This window comes from Antechinus flavipes, chromosome 4 (assembly GCF_016432865.1).
Source record: "Antechinus flavipes isolate AdamAnt ecotype Samford, QLD, Australia chromosome 4, AdamAnt_v2, whole genome shotgun sequence".
Taxonomy (NCBI): domain Eukaryota; kingdom Metazoa; phylum Chordata; class Mammalia; order Dasyuromorphia; family Dasyuridae; genus Antechinus; species Antechinus flavipes.
Genome location: NC_067401.1, coordinates 260,612,615 through 260,637,203, shown reverse-complemented (window position 1 = coordinate 260,637,203; position 24,589 = coordinate 260,612,615). Strand labels below are relative to the sequence as shown.

The following is a 24,589-nucleotide window of genomic DNA, read 5'->3' as shown; positions in this document are numbered from 1 at the left end:
GACCACGATTTCAGCATGAGACCTGGCTTTGGAGGTATGAAGCATGTACCTTTGTTGTTTCTTTTCTATTTGTCTGCCATTGGTGAAAAGTTAGCAAAACTTTGTCAAGGAGGCATCTAGGTAGTTGATAAAACATTGGCCCTAGAATCAGGAGGATCTGAGTTTAAATCCAAGTCCCTGACATTAGCTGTGTGACCCTGTGCAAGTCACTTAACCCCTGATTGCCTCTAAATAAACAAAAGAACTATGTCATGAAGTTTTCCCTTTTCAAATTACGATTTTCCATTTGGATTTGGTGGGCCAGCCAAGTAAGCAAGAATCTAGTGAGCATCTGCTGAGTACCATTGCTATGTTAAAAAATCATGATTTTAGTCACATAAGGCACATATTATCAGAAGGAGATATTGTGGAGCTCAGTGCTCACTCTGCCACTCTCTGGACTGGCATAGTTTTCTCTTTTTTTAATTTATTTAAATATTTCCTGATTACAATGTAACTTTTTCAGCAATCTTTTTTTTCAATTTTTAGTTCCAATTTCTCCCTTTCTCTTGTTCCTCATCCCTCCTTGAAAAGGCAAGATTTTGATTTTGCTTTACATGTGAGGTATGCAAAACATATTTCCACATTAGCCATGTTGCAAAAGAAAACAAACAAAAAAAACCAATAAAGCTGCATTTTTCAAAATGTATGCTTTAATCTGCAATCAGAGTTCATCAGTTCTCCTTCTGGAGGTAGATTACATCATAGATTCTTTGGAATTTTCTTGACTCATTGTATTGATCAGAGTAGCTAAGTCTGTCACAGTTAATTGCTGTTATTGTGTACTACATGCTCCTAGTTCTGCTCACTTCCCTTTGCATGACTTCATATAAGTCTCCCCAGGTTTTTCTGAAACCACCTGGCTCATCACTTCTTGTACGAATAGAAATATTCCTTCACAATTACATATCACAATTTGTTCAGTCAGTTCCCCATGTGATAGGCAATCTCTCGATTTCCAATTCTTTGCCACCACAAAAAGAGTTGTTACAAATATTTTTGTACAAATAGATCTTTTTCTCTTTCATTGGATCTCTTTGGGATATAGACCTAATAATAGCATTTCTGGGTCAAAGAGTACATACAGTTTCAAAGTCCTTTGGGAATCTGTACAGTTTTCCTTCTACCCTTGCTCTTGATAATGACTTCTAAATATTGATAAAGCATCACAGCCTACTATGTGATCAGGAAAGGATTGGACAACTATAATCCAAAATATCCCAATGGCAAATAGAAGAAAAAGATCTTGCCATAATGCCTATAGACTACTGGCAGATAGTCTGGTACTGTGGAAGGGGCACTGGTTGTGGACTGAGAAGACCTGGTTTCAAATTTTCTTCCCTGCTTTCCTTCTCCCCTTCTCTCACTTCCCTGGACTTTAATTTTCTCGTCTATAAAATAAAAGGGGCTGAATTAGATGGCTCCTAAAGACCTTTCTAGCTTTAAATCTATGATCCTATAAATATATCTTTCTTCATCTGAGAGCCTGAAACAGGAATTGTGTAGGATAGAGTCTGATCAGTTCAGCTGTATAGCCTGCTGAATACCTTCTCCTTGTCACCAGATGATTTCAGCCAAGGTAAATTGTCTTTGTCTGCCATTGTGGTTCAGATCAGGGGCAGGTAGGTGATGAAGTGGATAGTGCACTGGGTCTGGAGTCAGAAAGATATGAGTTCAAATGTAGTCTCAGACACTTATAAGCTGGGTAACCTTGGATCTCAGTTTGCCTCAGTTTCCTCTTTTGTAAAATGAGCTGGAGGAGGAAATGGCAACCACATTAGTATCTTTGCCAAGAAAACCCCAAATGGGGTCACAAAGAGTTGTATGGAACAACAACTGATTCAGGTCTTTCTGCTTCTTCAAAGGAGAATTTAAGGTCCCATTTTGGGAGTTCTAATTTTTAGCACTCACAGTCATTTATATTACTTTTATATTATTATATTACTACCCTCTAAGGGTTGTAACTTAAGGAAAAACTTAAGGGAGGAAGTTATTTTACTGCATTCTTACTGACTATATTTGTTTTTTTTTTTTAATTAAAGATTTTTATTTTCAAAACACATGCATAATTTTCTTTTTTTTTCATAATTATAACTTTTTATTGACAGAACCCATGCCTGGGTAATTTTTTACAACATTATCCCTTGCACTCACTTCTGTTCCGACTTTTCCCCTCCCTCCCTCCACCCCCTCCCTTAGATAGCAAGCAGTCTTATACATGTTAAATATCTGACTATATTTGTTAGAGACTCTATAGTCCAAGAGGCAAAGAAAATGAAATAGCTCTAAACCTGACTAGCTGGCTAAGTGAGTTAGTTAATTACCCCTCACTTCAATTTCATCCTGAATTCTTCAGAAATTTTTTTAAAAATACCTTAGACTTAAGAGAAGAATTTACCTAGTAAATGGTGCGAATCTTGATAAGGTCCTACTCACAGTCTCCAATGGGCTTACCCAGTGACTTGTTGGTCATTTACTAGAAATGTTATCCTTTCATGGCTAGGTTGGACTATTGGTTCCTAATGTGTAAGAATTGGATTATGAGATCATAAATTTAGAGATGGATGTCAATATAATACTAGGAAATGTTAAATGTCTGAGACTAAATTTGAACTCAGGTCGTCCTGACTCCAGATCCTGTTGTTCTATCCACCGCACTATCTAGCTGCCACAGTTGCTTCCTCTAATTGCAAACTTAGCACATTATTTCTGTGATCACAGTCTTACATGGAACTGTGCAACCTGAAAATTCAGGACCACGTGAATAAGTAAAATAATTTGGGTAAAAAACATAACTTTCATGTGAATTTTCCAGGTTCTGACTTAACTGTTCTTACCTGGAAAAAAACAAAACAAAACAAAAAACCTGAGTTCAAATCCATCTCAGACATGTAAAATACTTCCTAGCTGTGTGACCCTGGGCAAGTTACTTAACTTCAATTGCCTCAGCAAAACAAAATAAAACAGTACACCACGAATTTGATTTTGGCCCATCAAAGCACTCAAGTTCTAAGGAAATTGCTTATGTTCCTTTTTTTGAGGGGGGAGTAGATACTTGCTAACAAAAGAATATCTGACATCATCATCATCATCCACTTTCCAGGTCCTGCCATTCCTGTTGGTGTAGATGTGCAAGTCGAAAGTCTGGATAGCATCTCAGAGGTTGATATGGTAAGTACCATTCTGACAACAAACAAAGAGAATTTGAGAATCAAGGCAAAAGGTTATAATCTAGAAATTTGTTATTCATGTGTTAATATGGTATCAGAAAGTTTCTTCAATTAGTTGACTTCTCACTAGTTTCTGTGATTGGCCCTGGAAATGCTCTGTGTTCTGGGTCCTCTTTTCCTTCTATGCTACTTCATTTGGTGATCTTGGAGAATGGTGGAAGGAATGCTACAACTCTAATAATAACCAAATAATCCAAAGGGAGAAGTTGACATGAGTATATTGCTCAAATATTGTCTATTAGTGGTTCCTTTTACCCAGACTAATTCATCATTGACAGGTATGATTGATCTATTGAGACAAGTATCATAAATCATAGATTTAAAACTAAAAGGGGCTTTAGGGATAACCCTTCATTTTATGGAATGGTAAAGTCCCTTTTCCAAAATTACACAAAGTAGCAAAGGAAGAATTCAAACCCAGGTCCTCGCTCACTAAAACCAGTTCTCATTCTATTGTACCATGTCTGGGATGATAGCATGATTGTAGATGTACAGCTTGAAAGAACCTCAGAGTCAGTCGACTAGCATTTATTAAGTGCCTGATATTTAGAGTCCAGCAAGCTTAGGCATTTTATTCATTTGGTATATTATAATGGGATTTCCTATGGGTTAGATTAGATGCATATTGTGAGGTTCCTCTCAACTTGAAAATTTTGTTATTCTCCATTGCTTAATTCTTCCCAAATCAGTAAATCCATCACTTGGCAATTTTGAATTGAAAAGACAATGTTCAAAGACTCCTCCTGCTTCTAGAGGAACTCTGTTGCATTGTCTATTTGAGGAACATTGTCTAAAATGTAGAGAGAAGCCCAATGGATAGTCTGCTCAATCCAGGCCAGGTGTGTTAAAGGCTATCTTCCTTTGAGCTGTGTGGAAGCCCTGGGAGTGGGGATTCATAAATAGTTTAATTAGACTAGAAATCCCAGGAGCTCTTCAGCCTTTCAAAAGGCTATGGGAAACTCCCAGTGCTGATGGCAGAGTAGAGTTACTACCTCCACTGGCTTCCAGAGTCACTGGTTTGCTTTCTACAAACAGATATACTCTAGGAGGGTATGTGGAAGCCTGCAACAATGAGGTCTCTGTGAAACAAATCCAAAGATTTATAAAGTGACTTGAAGGTCAGGCAATTTCTCTGCAGCAACCAACCTGGGTGTAAGGCGATATTGTTCAAATTCTAGTCCGTTGGGGAAGAAGGGACCAATTAGTAGGGCTCAAGTAAGAAATTATCCCAGAGAAAGTTTGTGAACCAAGTCCTGATCTAAGTGAGGGGAAGTTATGCTGTCAAACTAGAATTTTCAAGAGAAACAAAACCAGAGGCAAGGTGAGAAGAAGGAAAAAAAATCCTTTTATATCAATGGTCCAAAGCCAGGGACATCAGTATAGAATTTTATTTATTTATCTGTTTATTCAGCAAGTATTTATTAAAGTCTACTATATGCAATGCACAATAAACTAGGCATCAAAGATAAAAATACAAGAATAAAATGGTGCCTTGCTTTAAGAATTTTATATTCAACCAGTAGAAAAACATGTGACTTTGAGCCTCAGTTGTCTTATATGCAAAATGAGAAAGTTGGATTAGATTGACTTTTGAGATTCCTTCAGTCTAGGTCTATGATTCTATGATTTCGTAAGACAAATTAATACAGATAAGATCTTATAGAATAAATCAATAGAGATAAATCAATGCAAAACTATAAAAGTAAATACAAACTATCTGTAGGGTGTTATGGATTTCTGAACTTGGGTCTTATTTTTCAGAATTTGGAAAGGTAATAAATCTTTTCTATCTGTTCCCCATCATTTAATGGTAAATGTTCTCTAAATTGGAGGTTATAGGTTTATATTATCTGTAAGCTCACCAGAGAAATGAAAATTAATCTATGCAAAACACTTTTGTATCATAGGAGAGTCTATTGAAGCATGAGTCTTAAATAAAGATTCATGTAATAAAGACACAAAGATAATTTTATTCCAAGTGCTTCTAGAGCAAAAGTTCTTAAGCTTTTTTGTGGACCCCTTTGGAAGTCTATTGAAATCTATGGGCCCCTTTTTAGGATAATGTTTTTAAATACATAAAATATCTACAAGTATGAAGAAAACCTATCATTTTAAATATAACTATCCAAATAAACAAGTTCACACAAATCTCAGGTTTAGAATCCCTGTTTTAGAGGCAAGAAATGTCTTTATCTGGGCTTATTACATTGGATTTTAAAATGTGCCTACAGTGGGATGAAATTGCTTTACTCACAGTCTGGTTGGTGTAATCACAAAAAGTGATTACAGGCAGATAACATATAAGTAATAAGATATTAATGTGTTAAAGCATAAAGGTATGTCTTCACCTAATTGTTCCTTCACAAAGTATGAAGGAGTTTCTCAGATGGAATTAGAACATCTTACTATTGGGTGGCTGAAAATGGACCACACCTCTGGTGGTTTTTACAAAGTTAAATCTGTCAGCCCTGGAAATCAAGTCAGTGGAGAAAAGTAACAGTTTTGTGCAGTAATGTCTTTTCCTTAACAGAAGGCAGCAGGGAAGAGAGGTAATCTTTCTTCTCTTTCCTTACCATTGGTTATGGCATCTTACCCAGCAGAGATAGCCAGAGGAGGTGCCTCCATAGCATAAGACCCTTGGGCAGCAGAAAGACATCTATGAATTCTAGAGAGAATGACAACTGACTGTGAAGAGCTAATCTAGCCACACACATTTCCCAGGAGGTAGTAGCATGAGTATACCATGAGAAGAGAAAGGACATTGGAGCCCTGCAATAGCAGAGGATGGGATTGCCAAGTCAAAGACCACATGTGTCTCCTACATGTGTGTCTCATTACTAGAGGTCTCTGCTTATCCACTCTTCCTTTGATATTGTGCATTTGTGATGCACTGCCCCAGGTTTGTAGAGAGGGGATGTTTTATAACTATTGTTCTTGCTCTTTCTTTGCTTTGAGCTAATTGTGTCTAATGGATGATTATTAAAGGTGGAATTCACTGATTGAGATTCATGAGTTAGAGTTATAGGAATATAGATCCAAAAGGTAGTAGCTGTCTTTTGGGTGGCCTAATGCAAGTGCATTTGGTGGGGGCAGCAAGAAAGGTGGAGTAGAGGGAAATCCTTGGAAGAGATGCCATATTGCCAAAGAGGGGAGAGCACTGATGTTTGGGCAAGGTCAGGAAAAGCCACAAGCAGAAGGCTTCAAGGCTTTTCCTTGAAGGAAAGTAAGAATTCTATGAGGCAGAGTAGTGAATTCCAAACATAGAGAACAGCATGGGCAACAGTACGAGGGCTAAAATGCAATACCTTGTACAGATAAAACCAAAAGACCAATATGTCTGGGTCACAGAATGTATGAAGAGGAATAATTTTTAATAAGTCTGAAAAGGAAGGTTAGAACCAGATATTAATGACTTTGAATGATGTAGTTTATATATTTTCCTAGAGGAAATAGGGAACTTCAGATATGAGTTGAGTCTTGAAGAATGTCAGGGAAACTGAGAAGTGAAGGTGAGAAGGAAAGCATTCTAGGCATGGAGGACAGCCTATACAAAAGCCCAGCGATGGAAGATGGAGTGTTGGCAAATAAGCCTATATTGCTTGATAAAAGTAAGGTTAAAGAGTTGAAAAGTAGGAAAAGGCTAAGTTGTGAGGAGTTTTAATTTTTTTTATTTTTAATAACTTTTTATTGACAGAACCCATGCCAGGGTAATTTTTTACAGCATTATCCCTTGCACTCACTTCTGTTCCAATTTTTCCCTTCCCTCCCTCCACTCCCTCCCCAGATGGTAAGCAATCCTTTACATGTTGAATAGGATACAGTATATCCTAGATACAATATATGTGTGCAGAACCGAATAGTTTTCTTGTTGCACAGGGAGAATTGGATTCAGAAGGTATAAATAACCCGGGAAGAAAACCAAAAATGCAAGCAGTTTATATTCATTTCCCAGTGTTCTTTCTTTGGGTGTAGCTGCTTCTGCCCATCCTTGATCAATTGAAACTATTAGCTCTCTTTATCGAAGAGATCCACTTCCAACAGAATACATCCTCAAACAGTATCATTGTTGAGGTATATAATGATCTGTGAGGAGCTTTTAAAAGCCAAACATTTTATATTTGAACATAGAGAGTCAGTCATTGAAATTTATTGAGTAGGGAAGTGACATGGTCAGATCTGTGCTGTAGGAATTGCAGAATGGAAAGACATGATTTAAGGAGGCCAACCAGAAGGCTAGAGGTGATATGGGCCTGAACTTGAATGGTTATGGTATGAATGGACAGAAGAGATGTTATAAAGGAAGAAGTAACAAGATTTGGTAACAAATTGGAACTGTGGAAAGAGTGAGAGTAAAGAGTCAAGGATGATTGGGAGGATTATAATGCACTCACAGTAATAAAGAATCTAGGAGAACAGGACTTGATGAAAAAGATTATCAGTTTTGTTTTGAACATGTTGAGTTTGAGATGGCTGTAAGACATCCAGTTTCAAATGCCCAAAAGGCAACTGGAGATAAATGACAGGATTCCCAAGAGAGAATCTTGGGCTAGATAAATAGATGAGATAATTATCTGCCTAAAGGGATTCATTGAACTCATGGAGCTGATGAATTCAAGTGAGTTAAGATAGAGAAAAGCGAAAAGGGCCCCTAATAGAACTCAGAAGGACACCCATGATTATTAGGTAGAGCACAAATAAAGATCCAACAAAAGGGATTGAGTAGTCACAAAACCCTTGAAACCATCATCATAAAAAGTTAGAGAGATGAAGATATGGAAAGGGTGATCAACATAGTCAAAGTCTACAAAGAGGTTAATCAAGATGAGAGTTGAGAAAAGATCATTAGATCTGGTAATTAAAAAATCTTTGGTGGGCAGCTAAGTGGTATAGTGAATAGAGCACTACTAGCTGTAGTCAGGAGGACTTTTGAGTTTAAATTTAGCCTCACACACTTACTAATTATATGATCCTGGACAAGAAACTTAATCCAAATATATATATATATATATATCTTTGGTTTCTTTGGAGAGGTCAGCTTTGATTAAATGGACTGAATAGACTTGAAGCCAGGTTTCAAAGAATTAAGAAGAGAATGAAAGCAGTAGTAGATGCATCCAATATAATTAGTTTTCTAGAGTTTAGTCTAGAAAGGGAAGAGAAATATAGGATAATTGCTAGCCAAGATGGTCAGATTAATTGAAAGGACTTTTTTTAAGGAGGTAACAATTTACACATATAAAACTAGATTTTCTTTTTTTTTTTTAATTTAATTTTATTTAATAATAACTTTGTATTGACAGAATCCATGCCAGGATAATTTTTACACAGCATTATCCCTTGCAATCACTTATGTTTCGTTTTTTCCCCTCCCTCCCTTCTCCCCCCCCCCCCCAAGATGGCAAGCAGTCCTATATATGTTAAATATGTTGCAGTATATCCTAGATACAATACATATTTGCAGAACCGAACAGTTCTCCCGCTGCACAGGGAGAATTGGATTCAGAAGGTAAAAATAACTCGGGAAGAAAATCAAAAATCAAATAAACTAGATTTTCAAAGTACTTTTTTCATAGCAATTCTGTGTGTTTAATAGTTTAAGTATATTTACTCCTATTTTGATAGGAGTATCAAATGATAAAATTGGCAGATGGGTTGTGACTTCTCAGGGTCACATAACTAATAACATAACACCATAACTAATAACAGAGTCAGAATTCAAACTAAGGTCTCTCCTGACTACAAATACAGGGCCCTTACCATTATACCACTTTGCTTCTCAGAAAAGATGTTTACTATTTAATTTTCATTCTCCCAGAGGTGTGTTCTATAGCAAGAATCCAGTGTTTGGATCTGTCATTATTTTTGGTTTTTCTCCTTAGGACTTCACCATGACCTTGTACCTGAGGCACTATTGGAAGGATGAAAGGCTATCTTTCCCTAGTACAAACAACCTCAGCATGACATTCGATGGCCGATTGGTAAAAAAAATCTGGGTTCCTGATATGTTCTTTGTTCATTCTAAGAGGTCCTTCATCCATGACACTACCACCGACAATGTTATGCTTCGGGTGCAGCCTGATGGGAAGGTTCTATACAGCCTCAGGTAAAAAGCCAAGTGCCTGTCTTTGCTTCTTAGGCCCAGTTCAAGCTGGGGGGAATCTGAATTTAGAAGGCCCTCTGGCCCATTTTCACCTTTCTCTGGGCAAACTTCTTTAACTATAAGCATTTTTAAATAATCTAATGTGGCAGCAAAAAGTAAAAGTTTCTAAATAGCAGCCCTATCTTATAATTTTGATTACTAATGAACCACACTAATAATTTCATTTCTTGAATATAATTGAGGAAGCAAAGAAATATGAGTGACATTCTAATCTAATACTTTGACATATACCACATTTGATTTTTCTTATATTTATTACTTCAGTCATTACTTTTGTTCATTCCTTACTCCATTTGAGCAATTATTCCCCCCACTTTCTGCAGGAAAGCAGTATACTATAGTGGAAAGAAAACAAGAATTAAAACAATGAGGACAGACTTTTAAAAATATAGATAATAGCTTTTTATTTTCAAAATATATGCAAAAATAGTTTTCAACATTCATCCTTGCAAAACCTTATGTTCCAAATTTTTCTCCTTCCCTTTCTCTCATCCCCTTCCCTAGACAGCAAGGAATTCAATATGGATTAAACATGTACAATTCTTCTATACATATTTCCACATTTATCATGTTGTACAAGAAAAATCAGATCAAAAAGAAAAAAATGAAAAGAAAACTAAAAGCAAGCAAACAAAACAAAAATGATGAAAATACTATGTTGTGATTCATAATAAGTCCCTACAATCCTCTTTCTGGATGCAGATGGTTCTCTCCATCCCAAATCTGTTGGAATAATTGGTCTGAATCACCTCATTGTGGGAAAGAGTCAAGACCATCAGAATTGGTCATCACATAATCTTGTTGTTGCTGTGTACAATGTTCTCTTGGTTCTACTCACTTCACTTAGCATCTGTTTATGTAACTCTCTCCAGGCCTTTTTGAAATTATCCTGCTGATCATTTCTCATAGAACAATAATATTCCATCATATTCATATACCATAACTTATTCAGCCACTCCCCAAGTGATAGGCATCCACTCAGTTTCCAGCTCCTTGCCACTACAAAAAGGGCTGCTATAAACATTTTTGCACACAGAGGTCCTTTTCCCTTTTTTATAATCTCTTTGGGATATAGACCCAGTAGAGAGACACTGTGGGATCAAAGGATATACAGTTTGATAGCACTTTGGGTATAGCTCCAAATTGCCCTCCAGAATGCTTGGATCATTTTATAATTCCACCAAAAACATATTAGTGTCCCAGTTTTCCCACATCCTTCTAACATTTATCACTATCTTTTCCTGTCATCTTAGCCAATTTGAGAGGTGTGTAGTAGTATCTCAGTTGTCTTAATTTGCATTTCTCTGATCAATAGTGACTTAGAACATTTTTTCATATGACTTAAAATGATTTCAATTTCTTCATTTCCTGTTCATATCTTTTGATTATTTATTAATTGGAGAATGGCATGTATTCTTATAAATTCTCTTTATGTTTTAAAAATTAGGCCTTTATCAAAACCTTTGGATGCAAAAATTTTCTCCTCAATTTTCTTCTTCCCTTCTAATCCTGTTTGCATTGGTTTGTACAAAAAGTTTTTAATTTAATATAATCAAAATTATCCATTTTGCCTTTCATTATGTTCTCTAGTTATTCTTCGGCCATAAATTTCTTCCATCTCCACATCTGAGGGATAGATTATCCCTTGTTCTCCTAATTTACTTATCAGTATCAAAGGGTAGATTCTTTCAATAGAAGGAGGGTTAAATTAGGAATGAGATAACCTTGATTCACTTGTCAACTCTGTTGAAAAGTACATATGCGACTTTGGACAAGTAATACAATGTTTTTGGGCCTCAGTTTCTTCATCTGTAAAAATGAAGCCTGGTTTCAAGGGGAAAAGGGAGTGCCATTTATATAATGCCTATGATGTGCCAGACTCTTGTGCTGAACACATTTTACAAATATCTTGTTTGATTCTCATAGCAACCCTGCAAAGTAGGTATTTTAAGATCTTTTTGAGCTCTTATCCTATATTCTTTATTGTAATGGTTTTATAATCTGTGAGATCAAGATTCAAGAACTAGCACTAGCATCTACTAGTCTTGTAATCTGGGCTGAATTATTTAATCAATTATCAAGGATGTCAACCAAAAATGTGCCAGGCCCTCTTTCCCCAGAGGGGAAAGGGAAGACAAAAATGGAACCATCTTTACCCTCAGGGAATTTTTTCTATTTGGGGAAAGCAACAGTTGTAAGCAAATACACACACACACACACACACACACACACACACACACACACACAGTAAGTCAAAAAGTAATTTCAGTGAAGGAAGCCCTAGCAATTCTGGGGATCAAAAAAAGGCCCTACACCTGAAGCTGAATTTTGAAGGGAGTTAGAGATTTTAAGAGTCAAAAATGAAGAGAAGAGTTACTACAGGTGCAGAAAGAACAACCTATACAAAGGAATGGAGAAGGAAGATGGAACATCATGCATGAGGAACAGGGAGAAGCTAGTCTTGTAATGCCGGAGAAACTGAGGCAGGAGAGAGATTAGAGAGTTTTTAATATTTTATTAATGGGAGAGTAAGATTGACTGGACAGGACTCTCGTCTCAGATTATCCAGTCAGACAGAGATAAGTATACTGGGACCAAAGAATCCATATTGGTCCCAGGGCTGGAGGACCCAAAGAATCCAGCGTCCAGCATACAGCTGCCAGACGCCATTCTCCAGCAATGAATGGAAGAACAACAACTTCTTAAATACCTTTTTGGAGACAAAGAAGAGAAAGGGAGGGAAAGTTTTTTTATCAGGGAGGGGAAGCCATAAAACCTAAAAATTCCAGAGACAAAGAAGTAAAGATATCATGGGTTGGTCTTGGAATATTCTAAAGGAATATTGTAAATCCATAAAAGAGTCAGGAGAGCTACTCTTTTATCTTGCTAATTTACAACCCGAGAGCGAATAATCCTTAGTTTTACTGGGTCAGAGACAGAACAGTTAAGGTAACTGAAACAGGGAAACTGAGTCAGGACAGTTAAAGAAAACTGTGGCATAACAGTCTGTTTGGAACACTGAAGGAGAGGTGATGGTGGTGATAAATAATAAACCTGGAAAAGTCATTTGGAACCAAGTGATAGAGTAGTTTAAATGCCAAATGGAGATATTTATGTTCGATCCTAGCAGTAATGGAGAGCCACTAAATTTTATTGAGCAAGCGTGTGTGACAAGATCAGATTGTGTTTTAGGAATGTCCCATGTTATTGTTCATCCTTAATTTTCAAAGAAGACCAATGACAATGATGTGAACCTTTTTTTTTTTTTTTTTTTTTTTTGTGCATGAGCTTAGAGCTCCAACAACAACAACAAGCCTGACCCAAGTGTCTTGGGTGTCCACTGCAAGTAAGGAAAGAAAAAAAAGGCTTTTACCTTGTCCAGAGTTCCAGATTTCCTGGTCCTGCTATCTGTAAAAATAGAGGCCTTTTCACCTGAAATGCAAGTAGGGTGAGACAAAAGAAGGAACGCAGATATTCTTCCCGGAAGAATACAGCCTGAATAGCTCAAAACCCAGATTGGTTCTGAGTGCCCTAAAAAGGTTGAGGTTTGGTTTGGTGGCCAAATTATCTAGTTTTTAGGGATGTTTAATCAGGGAACTAAATGATGAGGTCTAGATATGGGGTACCTAAATGAAATTAGGGTTTAATTGAGGTCTAGTAGCAGGTTCGAGGTACAGGGAGTCAAATAGAATTCCCCTGCAACCCCTATGGATTTGGCAACAGGATACTGAGCTAAATAAGGTCTAGTGGCAGCACGAGTCCCCATTAAAAGCATTTATTGGCCCAAAAAGCTAGACTGAGGTTTATTATGGGGTTTGGAAGTAAGGTTAAAGTATAGTTAAGGAAATAGGTAAAGCTAGAGATGATAAGAAGGGCACCGAACATAGAGTTCCAGTGGACAGAGGGTCCTCACATGCCAGGCGTGAGGATGGCATGTTTGGGACCTCTGCAAAGAGGGGGTCCCAAGTTGGCCCTTTTATAATGGGAGGTTCGAGGGGCTGTGGGTGGAGTCCCCAGTTGGCTCAGATCCAGGTGGGGCTGGGACAGGCCTGGATCTTCTATTGGAATACAAAGGGACCAGGATTTGTGAATCAAAAGGTCCTAGCTTCCTGGATTGATAATGCATCAACTAGGAGGTGTTGGGAATCAGAAAGAAAGGAATCTTAAAGGGACCACACCAGCATCAACCTCATAAGGTAATGTCTTAACTCACTCATGAATTGAATTTAGGTGAGGCAGAGTTGTACAAAGTAGCGTTTCTGTCTCTTCCAGTCATTAAAATCCAGTGGCTGTTGTAGCCAGCACAACACAAATGGGTTAGTGGCGGTTGAAAATAAGGAGACAGGGCTGCTGATAATTCAACAGAGTCATTTAATGAGAGAAATCATGTTGCTTATATATCTTAAAACAATGTTACCATGAAAAACATTGTTCTGTAACCAACCTTGGTTTCTGTTTTCTATGATCTAACTCTGAAATATGTCAGGTTCTAGGGACTCGATCTTACTTAAAGTTCACAATACTCCAGTAATTGTGCCAGAATCTTATATTTTCTCATGATTTCAAGCTTTAATGCACTCTTAATTAATCTGAGGAGCAGAAGAACATCCCAGTTACTGAAGTTTCTAGCTTCCTGGGAATTCTCTATAAGTGGCAAGACAAAAGTCAGGATAATTAGCAATGGCCTGGGATGCAGTGGCTGACCTTGGAACATCTTTGATGTCTGACCAAGCTCTATGCGCTCTGGCTTCATACCTGCTTCAGTGCCTCCATGGCAATTGGAGCAAATTGTTCCTATCCATCCATGGAGAATGGGTTGGAGAACAAAAAGACTTGTCACGGGGATCAATTAGGAGGTTATTGAAATAATCCAAATGAGAGGTGATGAGGGTCTGAATTAGAGTGATTATATTATGGTTGGACAATAGAGATGTTGAAGTAGAATCAATAAGATTGAGCAATTTATTTGATATGTGAGGTGAAGAGAAAAACTCTTAGGTTGTACATCTGGACAACTGGAAGAATATTAGTGTCTTTGATAGAAATAGGGAAGTTTGGAAGAATAGGTTGAATTTCTCTGAGTTGAAGTTTCTTAATTTGCAAAATAGAAATACAAATTCCATGACCTGTCTATTGTTCTCTGACACTTAGAAATAGTTGTTTCCATGGCAATTAGTGTAGGTAGTGGTGACAAGCACCATGGACCTGCAGCACATTCAGAAGATAAAAGATCCAGCCTTACAAAAGGATAAGGCAGAAGAATATATATGAGGCAAAAGAAGAATATCCCAAAACAGCAAACTAAGGAAATTATTAAATCTAGACACTCATTGCTACAACAGTATTAAACCCTATAGTTCAATTCCTAGCAGGTCTTTTCCCCCTTCCTTTCCTAGGACGTGAGGTTGTTTGAAGATATGAGATAATATCTGTATTGCATATAATGCAGTAACTGGCATATAGCAGGCACTATATAAATGTGTAACTATTATTAAACTGGAACTCTCCCATTTCTGATCTATAGGGCACTGGACTTAAGAGTCAGAAATACCTGGATTCAAATCCTGCCCCTAACTTTTACTAACTGTATGATCCTGTGCAAGTCACTTAACCTCTCCCTGCCTCAGGTTGTGGATCTATATAATGGGGTTGGACTTAGTGGCCTTTAAATCCCTCTCAACACTAAATCCTATGTCCTTGGTGGGTTTTTGAGTTTTTGAGACCAGGTTTCCCCATTTAAATCTCCACAGGCTTAATCCCAATATTTCCCAGAATAGATTGGTTTGCCCCCTTTTAGGCATCGTTTGGTCCTATAAGGAAGCAATCCACTTGCTTCATCCTTCTTTATAGAAAGGACTACAAGCATGCACTGCTGTCTTATATTGCCCTCTTTCTTTGGCTAAGGACCGGGGTTCTTAATTTTTTTTTTTTTGTATAATCATTTCACTCATGCCTGATTTTTTGTGATCCCATTTGGGATTTTTGGCAATGATACTAGAGTGCTTTGCCATTTCCTTCTCCACTTCATTTTACACATTAGGAAACTGAGGCAAATAGGGTTAAGTGACTTACCCAGGATCTCATAGCTTTAAGTATGTAAAGTCAAATTTGAACTCGGATCTTCTGACTTATACCTGGCTGCCTCTTTTAGAGGGGATTCTTACATTCTCCATCCAAGTGAGTAAGCAACTCCTGGCGATGGAATTTCCTTGGGTGTCCAGGTGGAAGAATCTTTTAAAATATGCTTCATTTTCAGCCTATGCTATGGAACACTCATTCTTAGCCCACAGGATTTTTAGCTTACTCTCTTCCCACTCTGGATCCTATCTTAAAGTACTTCTAAGAACAGTGAGGCTACTTCTGGATAGAGGTAATGTTTGAGTGAGATGCCATATATTGAACATTGCTGCTCTATGTCGTATGTAAAGGGGTATGTACCTCCTAATAGAAGACTTGCTTTACGTAGAGAAACAACTTAGTGCAATATATAAAGCAATGGATTTGAAAGCAAGAAAACTTGAGTTTTGACTATGGCAAGTGATTTAATTTTTCTAGTTCTCAATTTTAGCAACTATAAAATGGGTGCAGTGGATAGAGTGCTGGGCCTGGAGGTAGGAAGATTAGTTCAAATCTGGTCTCAGGTGCCTACTAGCTGTGTGACTCTGGATAAGTCATTTAATTGTGGTTGCCTCAATTCCCTCATTTGTAAAATGAGCTGGAAAAAAAAATGGCAAACAACCCCAGCATCTTTCCTAAGAAAGTCCTAAATAGGGTCATAAAGAGTCAGACATGATTGGGAAAACAACAAAAAAAGGGGACTAGGAACTATTTCATAGAATATAGTGAGAACAAATTAAGTCATTTATGTAAAAGCATTTTGTAATCCTTAAAGCACCATATAAAAGGTGAATATTATAAGGGGAGAGAGGGAAAGGAATAAGCATTTATATACTATATGAAACACTTTACAATATTATCTTATTTGATGCTCAAAATCCTGGGAGATAGGTACTGCTATTATCCTTATTTTACAGTTGAAGAAACTAAGAGACAAGCGGAAGTTAGGCTATTTCCTTAGGACCACAGAGCTAGTTATGTGTCTGAGGCCAAATTTGAACTCATCTTCCTAACTGCAGGCTCAGCATTTTATCCACTGTGCTTTATCAATATCATTATAATAGAATCAAAGAAAGGTGACTAAGATAGCTAAGTGCTCAGAATGCTCTCTGGTCAAGCTAATTGATGACGCTCCGAATGCAAATTGCTCCAGCTTAATTTTGATGGGCCAGTAAATAGGGATATGTAGCTCCAGGTACTAAATTTTATTTTAATTCCTCTACATGGGCTTTTTCCTTTCTAGTACTTCAACCAGGATTCCTGTCCAATCAAAGTAGATAGAATTTAATCACATTAAAATCCAAAATGTGGATCCCACAAGATCCTCTTTCCCAATTTCATGAGATCTGAGAGGATTATTTACCCATGGATTAAAATATACTTATTAAGCAAAATCAAAATGTAAGAGATGCAGCATTAAAACTATTTTGGCTTGAGTAGCCATAATCATGAGTAAGCCACACTACTTAGGCTATTGGAAACTGAATATATAACTGTGCCTACCTAAATTTCTTGAACTCTGCCTCTCACTGTCTGTGCTGAGACAAGTATAACATGATTTGCCTTTGACTCCTGTTCTCTGAGGTCACATTATTCTTACTAAAGAGCCTTCCTGTATTCTGGGAGGAGTGAGTGCTTCTCTTCTCTGCCAGCAACTCATGTCCTGAAAATACAATATTGATTGTATTTTCCTCAATATAAGGGGCCAAGTGACTAGCACCCCAGTTTCATTTAACCAATTAGCATTGGGCTACCTTTGACAAAGGAATATTTACTTCAAAGATACAGTAAGAAGAAATGTACAAACAATTACTCCAATACTTTAGAGTATGTAATCCCTTCTACATTACTTAGGTTTTGGGGGATAGGAGGTAGGAACCAAGTTCACAGTCTATTTCAGTTCTTAAATAGCATTAGTTCAACGAAGTTCAATTTGAAAGCCTTTCTTGCTTAACATCTTAGACCCTTTGCCCCTCAGACAAAATATCAAAAGTACAAAATCCTGGGACCATTTCTCTGGGCAATATGGCCTAAAAAGGGAGGGATGGGGCAATAGGTGGACATCCAGCCCTCGCTCTTACCTAATGGTAGGAGTGAAGGAGTCCTTCATTCTCACATAAGAATGTAGGAAAAAGCCTGACCTTGCTTGGTAAGGCAATTTTAGACACAGACAGTATTAGCAATGTAGCAAAAGACAATTCCCAACCCTATGATAGGCCTTTACAGAATGACCAGTTTCCTATTCATGTGCCAGTTCTTCAGTTCCCCAGAAAAAGGACCCCAATGTCCTCTACTTTCACATCTGGTAGATAGCACTATCTTAAATGAAGCTCCCTTTTTGCAAGCATATCTCCAAAGACCTTTATAACAATGCTTGGTCTCAGCTCACAAAGGGGTTGATTCTCACAATGACCTAACATCTGTCCTGATTCATATAGGGACATTCTTGCTTCCTGGTCAAGTGTCTGGTGAAACCTGGTGATCCAATTCATTCAGTCAGGTTCTATTTTTGAATTCTGTCTCAGGGGATCCTGCTTTATGCCACACTCCACCCTAGCCCCAAGACCATAGGAGTTTCCACCAAACTCCTAAAAATAAACAATAAAGTAAAATAAAAATAAAGCAAGATCACAGGTCCAGATTAAGGGTCCCTGCTCTAAGATAAAATAGAGACTTCTCTATTTGGCATTAAAAATCTTTTTAATACTAAAGGAACTTACCAGTGAGCAGACCAACATGGTGAAGAGATGTACTAGAGTGAGAAGGACCAGAAGCTCAGGGAAGTTCCAGGATTAGAAGGAAACTGAATCATACTGGTAAAGTTCAGAGACTCAGAAGTTCAGCACAACACATTCTGTCACAGACATTCTAGGATCTCACTAGTACCAAATTAGACAATTATCAGCAACAAGATTACATTTTAATGCTCCTTTATATCTTACAGAATAATTGTTCGGACAAAGTCTCACCTCTAGATTTCATTTAAAATCCATCTTTTACGAGAAACTTTCCCCAATTTTTCTTAATTCTAGTTCTTTCTCTCCATTAATTATTTCCTACTTGTCCTATATATAACTTGTTTAGTGTGTGTGTGTATATGTATATGTGTGTGTATATATATATATATATATATATAATATATATATTTGTATGTTGTCTTCCCTATTAGACTATAAGCTTCTTGAGAATAGGGACTGTCTTTTGTTCCTTTTTTATGTCCCTAGGACTTATGTTGGCACACTTACTATGCTTAATAAATATTGATTAATAATTATAGATAGCTGTGTCAATGCTGTCTCCTCTATGCATAACTATCTGTTTTCCAATCTTTGTGTATCAGTGTCTCCTTGTTCAGAGGTGTTTCAGTTGTGCATGTCTCTTTGTGACCCCATTTGGAGTTGTCTTGGAAACAATATTGGAGTAATTTGCCATTCCCTTCTCCAGCTGATTTTACAGATGAGGAAACTGAGGCAAACATGGTTAAGTGATTTACTCTGGATCCAACAGCTAGTAAGTATCTGAGGTAGAATTTGAACTCAGATCATCTGACTCAAGACCTAGAACTATCGCCTGTACATCCTAATTGCCTGGTAGCATTGTACTTTGTATAAACACTGCCATTTTAAACTCAAAGATGTAATTGCCTCTTCTGATAGAAATGAGAATAAATGAATAAAATGTTAATGTTAGAAGTTATTAAGGTACTTTATATTTAGTTCTCCAAAGTTGATCTCTTACTTTGACTTTATAGACTTGGTTTTAACTTTAGCATTTATAAATCAGAAAGACTAAATTGCTATATTTGGCAAAGTACAATAGACAATGGTACATAAAATCCTGTATGTTACATTGTTATTATAATAGATAAAATGTAATTCCATATAGAATCCAAGCAATTTTAAAGCTAGCTCTATGCTCGGAGGAAAACACTGTATAGATCAATAAATAGTCACTTCAGCCCTCATCCCAATTTGAAATCGAAGCAATCTGACATCAGGTTTATTTGGCAGATTGCATGGATGAAGTCATTGGGATTTCATCTCCAAGTTTTGAACTGTGTCCCATAGGAAAGGCTTTTCCAAGAGCTGTGAAATCATGTAGTCTTTGAAGTTATGAGGCTTAGTTCTCTACCAAAGTGCATCATATGAGTTTTCCCAGGGCTCATTGCATTGCCTGGCAGATTTTTGGATTTCTATGCCCATTTCTAGAACTATGCCCCACTTTCCTGTGTGCTTAATCCAAATACTCAGAAAATATAAAACCCTGACAGCAAACCCTTGTCACAATCTCTAGAGAACCAGAGATTAAAATAATTATAACACTGAGGATAAATTAATAAAATGAGGACGTGAAGACAAAGCTAAGTTAAATGCTGGGAGAAAGAGAGTAGAATCTGCTTACTTTGAGTGACAAATCAGAGAACATCTTACTTCACAAAAAGTATTTTAAATATATTTATATGTATACATATGAATACATATGCAGATATATACATATATAAACAAATTATTTAGCATTTGAGTTAAATTTAATTGAATTAAATTTATTGTTTAAATTAAATAATTGTTTAACAGAAATTAAATCATAACATATTAGTACTATACATTATTTCAAATAAAAATATGAGATAGGTAGTAAAAATGAGTAGTAGCAGGTAGATTGATCATCTGATCTGACAATGTACTCTAAAGCCCCCTAAATCTTGCTGCCTTCTCTGCACCTTATCCCTCAGGACCACCAGGTCTATTCATTTGCTGTGTAGCTGAACCTACTTCTTTATGCTGTTTTCTTTAATTAGAGTGTGAGCTCTTTAATAAATAGTGCTTCACTTTTCTATTTGTATCTCCACTATTTATCATAGTGCTTGATAAATAGTAAGTAATTAATAAATGTTTTTTATTCATTCATTCAACAAGCATTTAAGTATTTAATGTGTTCCAAATACTGTATTCTACCATTATTCACAAACTAATCCCAAAAATTCACAATACTCACAAAATAAAGAAGTACAGAAAAGCCTATAAGGTGTTAATAGCACCCCCTACAGAGGATTTATAACTAGGGATGAATATAAAGTATGAATAGGTTAAGATTTGTATGGATTAGATTTTATGCATGTCTATGAAATTACAGATCCATTGAAGGATTTGGGCAACTTGATGGTACGGTAGATAGAGGACTAGGCTTGGAATCAAAAAGACACATCTTCATGAGTTAAAGTCCAGTCTCAGACATTTAATGGCTATATGATCCTGGGCAAGTCACTTAATCCTGTTTGTCTCAGTTCTGTATCTATAAAAGGAGGTGGAGAAAACCCTAAATGGGATCATGAAGAGTCAGACACAACTGACTAAGGTATCTTAAAAAGTCATATTCTATTGAGCAAAACCACTCTGAAGCCTATGAGAAAGGAAAAAATAGAGATGCTGGGACATCTACTGGCAGTTATCTTAATCAATCATTTGTCATCAACATATTAGTCTTGTAAGATAGTCTAATTTACCATTCTTCATTTCCTTTCAACTTCATAGTAGGATGTGCATGGGTCTACCCAGCGAGAAGACCCACAAAAAAGATGAAAAATCAGCATCAAATTCACTTCCATATGAAACCTGTGCCAAATTTAAAGTCTTACTCAGATTCAATGACTCATCTCATTTTAATTCCCTGCCTCAAGTTTCTTTAATTGTCCATGATACAGAAATAGTCTTCAAGACTTCATATTCCTTGAGTATTCTTTTTATTTTAACTATTTCCACTACGTGTTAAAATTTTCTTGTCATGTAAATAATATGGGGCACATGGAGACAATAATGCTTTTTTTCATTTGTTGATTTTATTTTCTTATCTCTTTGTCATTCCCATCTTATTGAATACCTTTCACTTGCATAAATTCAATACTTCGAATGCATTGCTACTAGAAACCATTGAAGCAAGTTGATGAAATTATTAAGCAGGTTCATACTTATGCTAAAGTTAGACTTTTTATCTATTTTAAGAGGTAAATTAACAAAAGAAAGGAATTTCCTGATTTGATACTCTTCTAAGCTTAGTCTATAGAAATTCCCATGTGAAGGATGTACAAAGCTGGTCCCAGGAGTATTGCTCCTTTATCTTTACCTACTTTCTTAATAATAATGCTACAATTAATTAGATTCAGATTCTATCAGTAAATATGGAAGCCTTGACTGGTATGTCAAAAATGCCTAAAAATGGTCTGCTTTCTATGCATTACTTTTTCTGCTGTGGCCCCTTTCCATCAAAATCCACTCTTCAGTCACTCTTTTGCTGAGATTACCTATTGAAAGGGAAATACCAACAGCAGACATTAGAAATCTCTGAATTAGCCTAAGTCTACCCATTAGCAGAAAGATCTGGAAATTCATGCTGAAATACCATATCGACTCAAAATTACAAAGAACTGACTCTGAAATGGTCTTTTAATTTACATTACCCAGATAATTTCCTCAATTCTTCACAAAATATAGACTAGGAGATTGGAGACAAAAGAACAAAACAAGAAAAGAAAACAAATGAAAAGAGAAAGATAACCAAGTAATTTTATGTTCAAAAATAATATTTTGTCATTGTGTGTACTTTGAAATAATTTATTTTCAGTTTATGTTGGATGAAGTGATGGATCTTAGTTTTATCACAGGAAAAATGCTTATAATAACAGCTCCTACTTCCCCAGGATGTGAGAATTGAAGGAGATAATATGCATAAAGTGCTTTGTAAAATTTACAGTGCTTTAATGCAGACAAGATTAGAAGGGAACTAAATAAACTAGGAATACATCTTTATAGTTAAAGGTTCTGATAAAGGCCTCATCTCCAAAATATGTAGAGAATTGACTCTAATTTATAAGAAATCAAGCCATTCTCCAGTTGATAAATGATCAAAGAATATGAACAGACAATTTTCAGATGACGAAATTGAAATTATTTCTACCCATATGAAAAGTGTTCCAAATATTACTGGTCAGAGAAATGCAAATTAAGACAATTCTGAGATAACACTACACATTTCTCAGATTGGCTAAAATGACAGGAAAAGAGAATGATGAATGTTGGAGGGGATATGGTGAAACTGGGACACTGATGCATTGTTGGTGGAGTTCTGAATGGATCTAAACATTCTGGAAAACAATTTGGAACTATACTCAAAAAGTTGTCAAACTGTATACCCTTTGGATCCAGTAGTGTTACTACTAGGCTTATATCCCAAAGAGATATTAAAGAAGAGAAAGAGACTTGTATGCACAAAAATGTTCGTGGTAGCCCTTTTTGTAGTAGCTAGAGACTGGAAAATGAATGGATGCCCATCAATTGGAGAATGGCTGAGTAAATTGTGGTATATGAATGTTATGGAATATTATTGTTCTATAAGAAATGACCAGCAGGATGAATACAGAGAGGCTTGGAGAAACTTAGATGAACTGATGCTAAGTGAAATGAGCAAAACCAGGAGATCATTATACACTTCAAGAACAATACTATATGAGAATCAATTTTGATGAAAGTGGCAATCTTCAACAATGAGAAGATCCAAATGAGTTCCAATTGAATAGTAATGAACAGAACCAGCTACATCCAGCAAAAAAACACTGGGAAATGAATGTGGACCACAACATAGCATTTATACTCTTCCTGTTATTGTTTGCTTACATTTTTGTTTTTCTTCTCAGGTTATTTTTTTACCTTCTTTCTAAATCCGATTTTTCTTGTGTAGCAAGACAAATGTATAAATATGTATACATATATTGTATTTAACATGTACTTTAACATATTTAACAGGTATGGGACTATCTACTATCTAGGGGAGGGAGTGGAGGGAAGGAGAGGAAAAGTTAAACAGAAGTTTTTGCAAGGGTCATTGTTGAAAAATTACCCATGCATATTTTTGTCAATAAAAAGCTATAAAAAAAATGCTCAATAAATATTGGCTATTATCATCATTATTATTCCATATATCTTTTTGCTATTCCCAACACACTGAAAGCAAAAAAGTTTCCTTCTTATAGTAAACTAAAAATTATTTTATTTTATTTTATTTTTTTGCTGAGGCAAGTGGAATTAAATTACTTGCCCAGGTTCACACAGCTAAGAAGGGTTAAGTATTCGAGATCATATTTGAACTCAGGTCCTCCTGACTTCAAGGCTGGTGCTCTGTCTATTGAGCCATCTAGCTGCCCCTAAACTAAATTTTTAAAAAAAAAATTTTAATCCATACATATTTATAAAGAGAATTTTTTGGTTCTTTTCAATTCTGAATGAGTTCATGAAACTTTGGTAGTAAAAATTATATATATATAAACACACACACATATATCCCCCAATGGAAACTATTGTAACTAAAAATTATCAGCATCCTGTCCAAAAAAATGTAGCACCCTGGAGACCAAAGTTTAAAATTAGCATTGGTAATTCATTAATTTCATTCCCAAAACACAACATATACATTTTTGAGTAGCTACAAAAGAACTTTAGAACTGGGTAATCTAAAATGAGTAATACAATATAGATTCTCAAAGTGTCATTTAATTTCAATTCAATAATGTCAATCACTGAATAGTTATTAAGAACCTACTAGGTACCTCTATGGACCTATGTTATGCACTGAGGATTCAAAGCCAAAAATTAAATAGTCCTTGCCCCTAAGGGACTTCCATAATGTTGAGGGATACAACATTTTCACAGATAAGTAAATATAAGCTAAGTTGTTAGTCAAGTAGCATTTATTAAGTGCCTTCTATGTGCCAGACATTGTTATAAGCACTGAGAAAGACAAAAAACAGTCCCTGCTGTCCAAGAAATTCATAGTTTAATATCTAATGTGTACAAAATAAGTACAAAGTGATTTTGACCAGAGGTGGGAGAGAGGGATCTTTAACAACTGAAAGAATCAAAAAATGCCTCTTAAAGAAGATCACACTAGAGCTGATTCTTAAAGGGACCATGGGTTCCAAGACGTGGGGAAAAGAGGGGAAAACATCCCAAACAGGACAGGTAATCAGGACAAAGGGTTGGAGATGGGAAATGAA

General features: G+C 36.3%; 1 protein-coding gene across 1 annotated transcript in view; it reads left to right on the top strand.

Annotated features, from left to right (window-relative positions):
* Positions 1 to 24,589, top strand: part of GABRR1 (gamma-aminobutyric acid type A receptor subunit rho1) — a 39,192-nt gene continuing 14,603 nt past the window's right edge. The window contains exons 1-3 of the mRNA XM_051997384.1: positions 1 to 34; positions 3,143 to 3,210; positions 9,149 to 9,372. Of these exons, the coding sequence (XP_051853344.1) occupies positions 16 to 34; positions 3,143 to 3,210; positions 9,149 to 9,372 (311 nt within the window). The 5' untranslated portion in view covers positions 1 to 15. The remainder of the gene's footprint in view (positions 35 to 3,142; positions 3,211 to 9,148; positions 9,373 to 24,589) is intronic.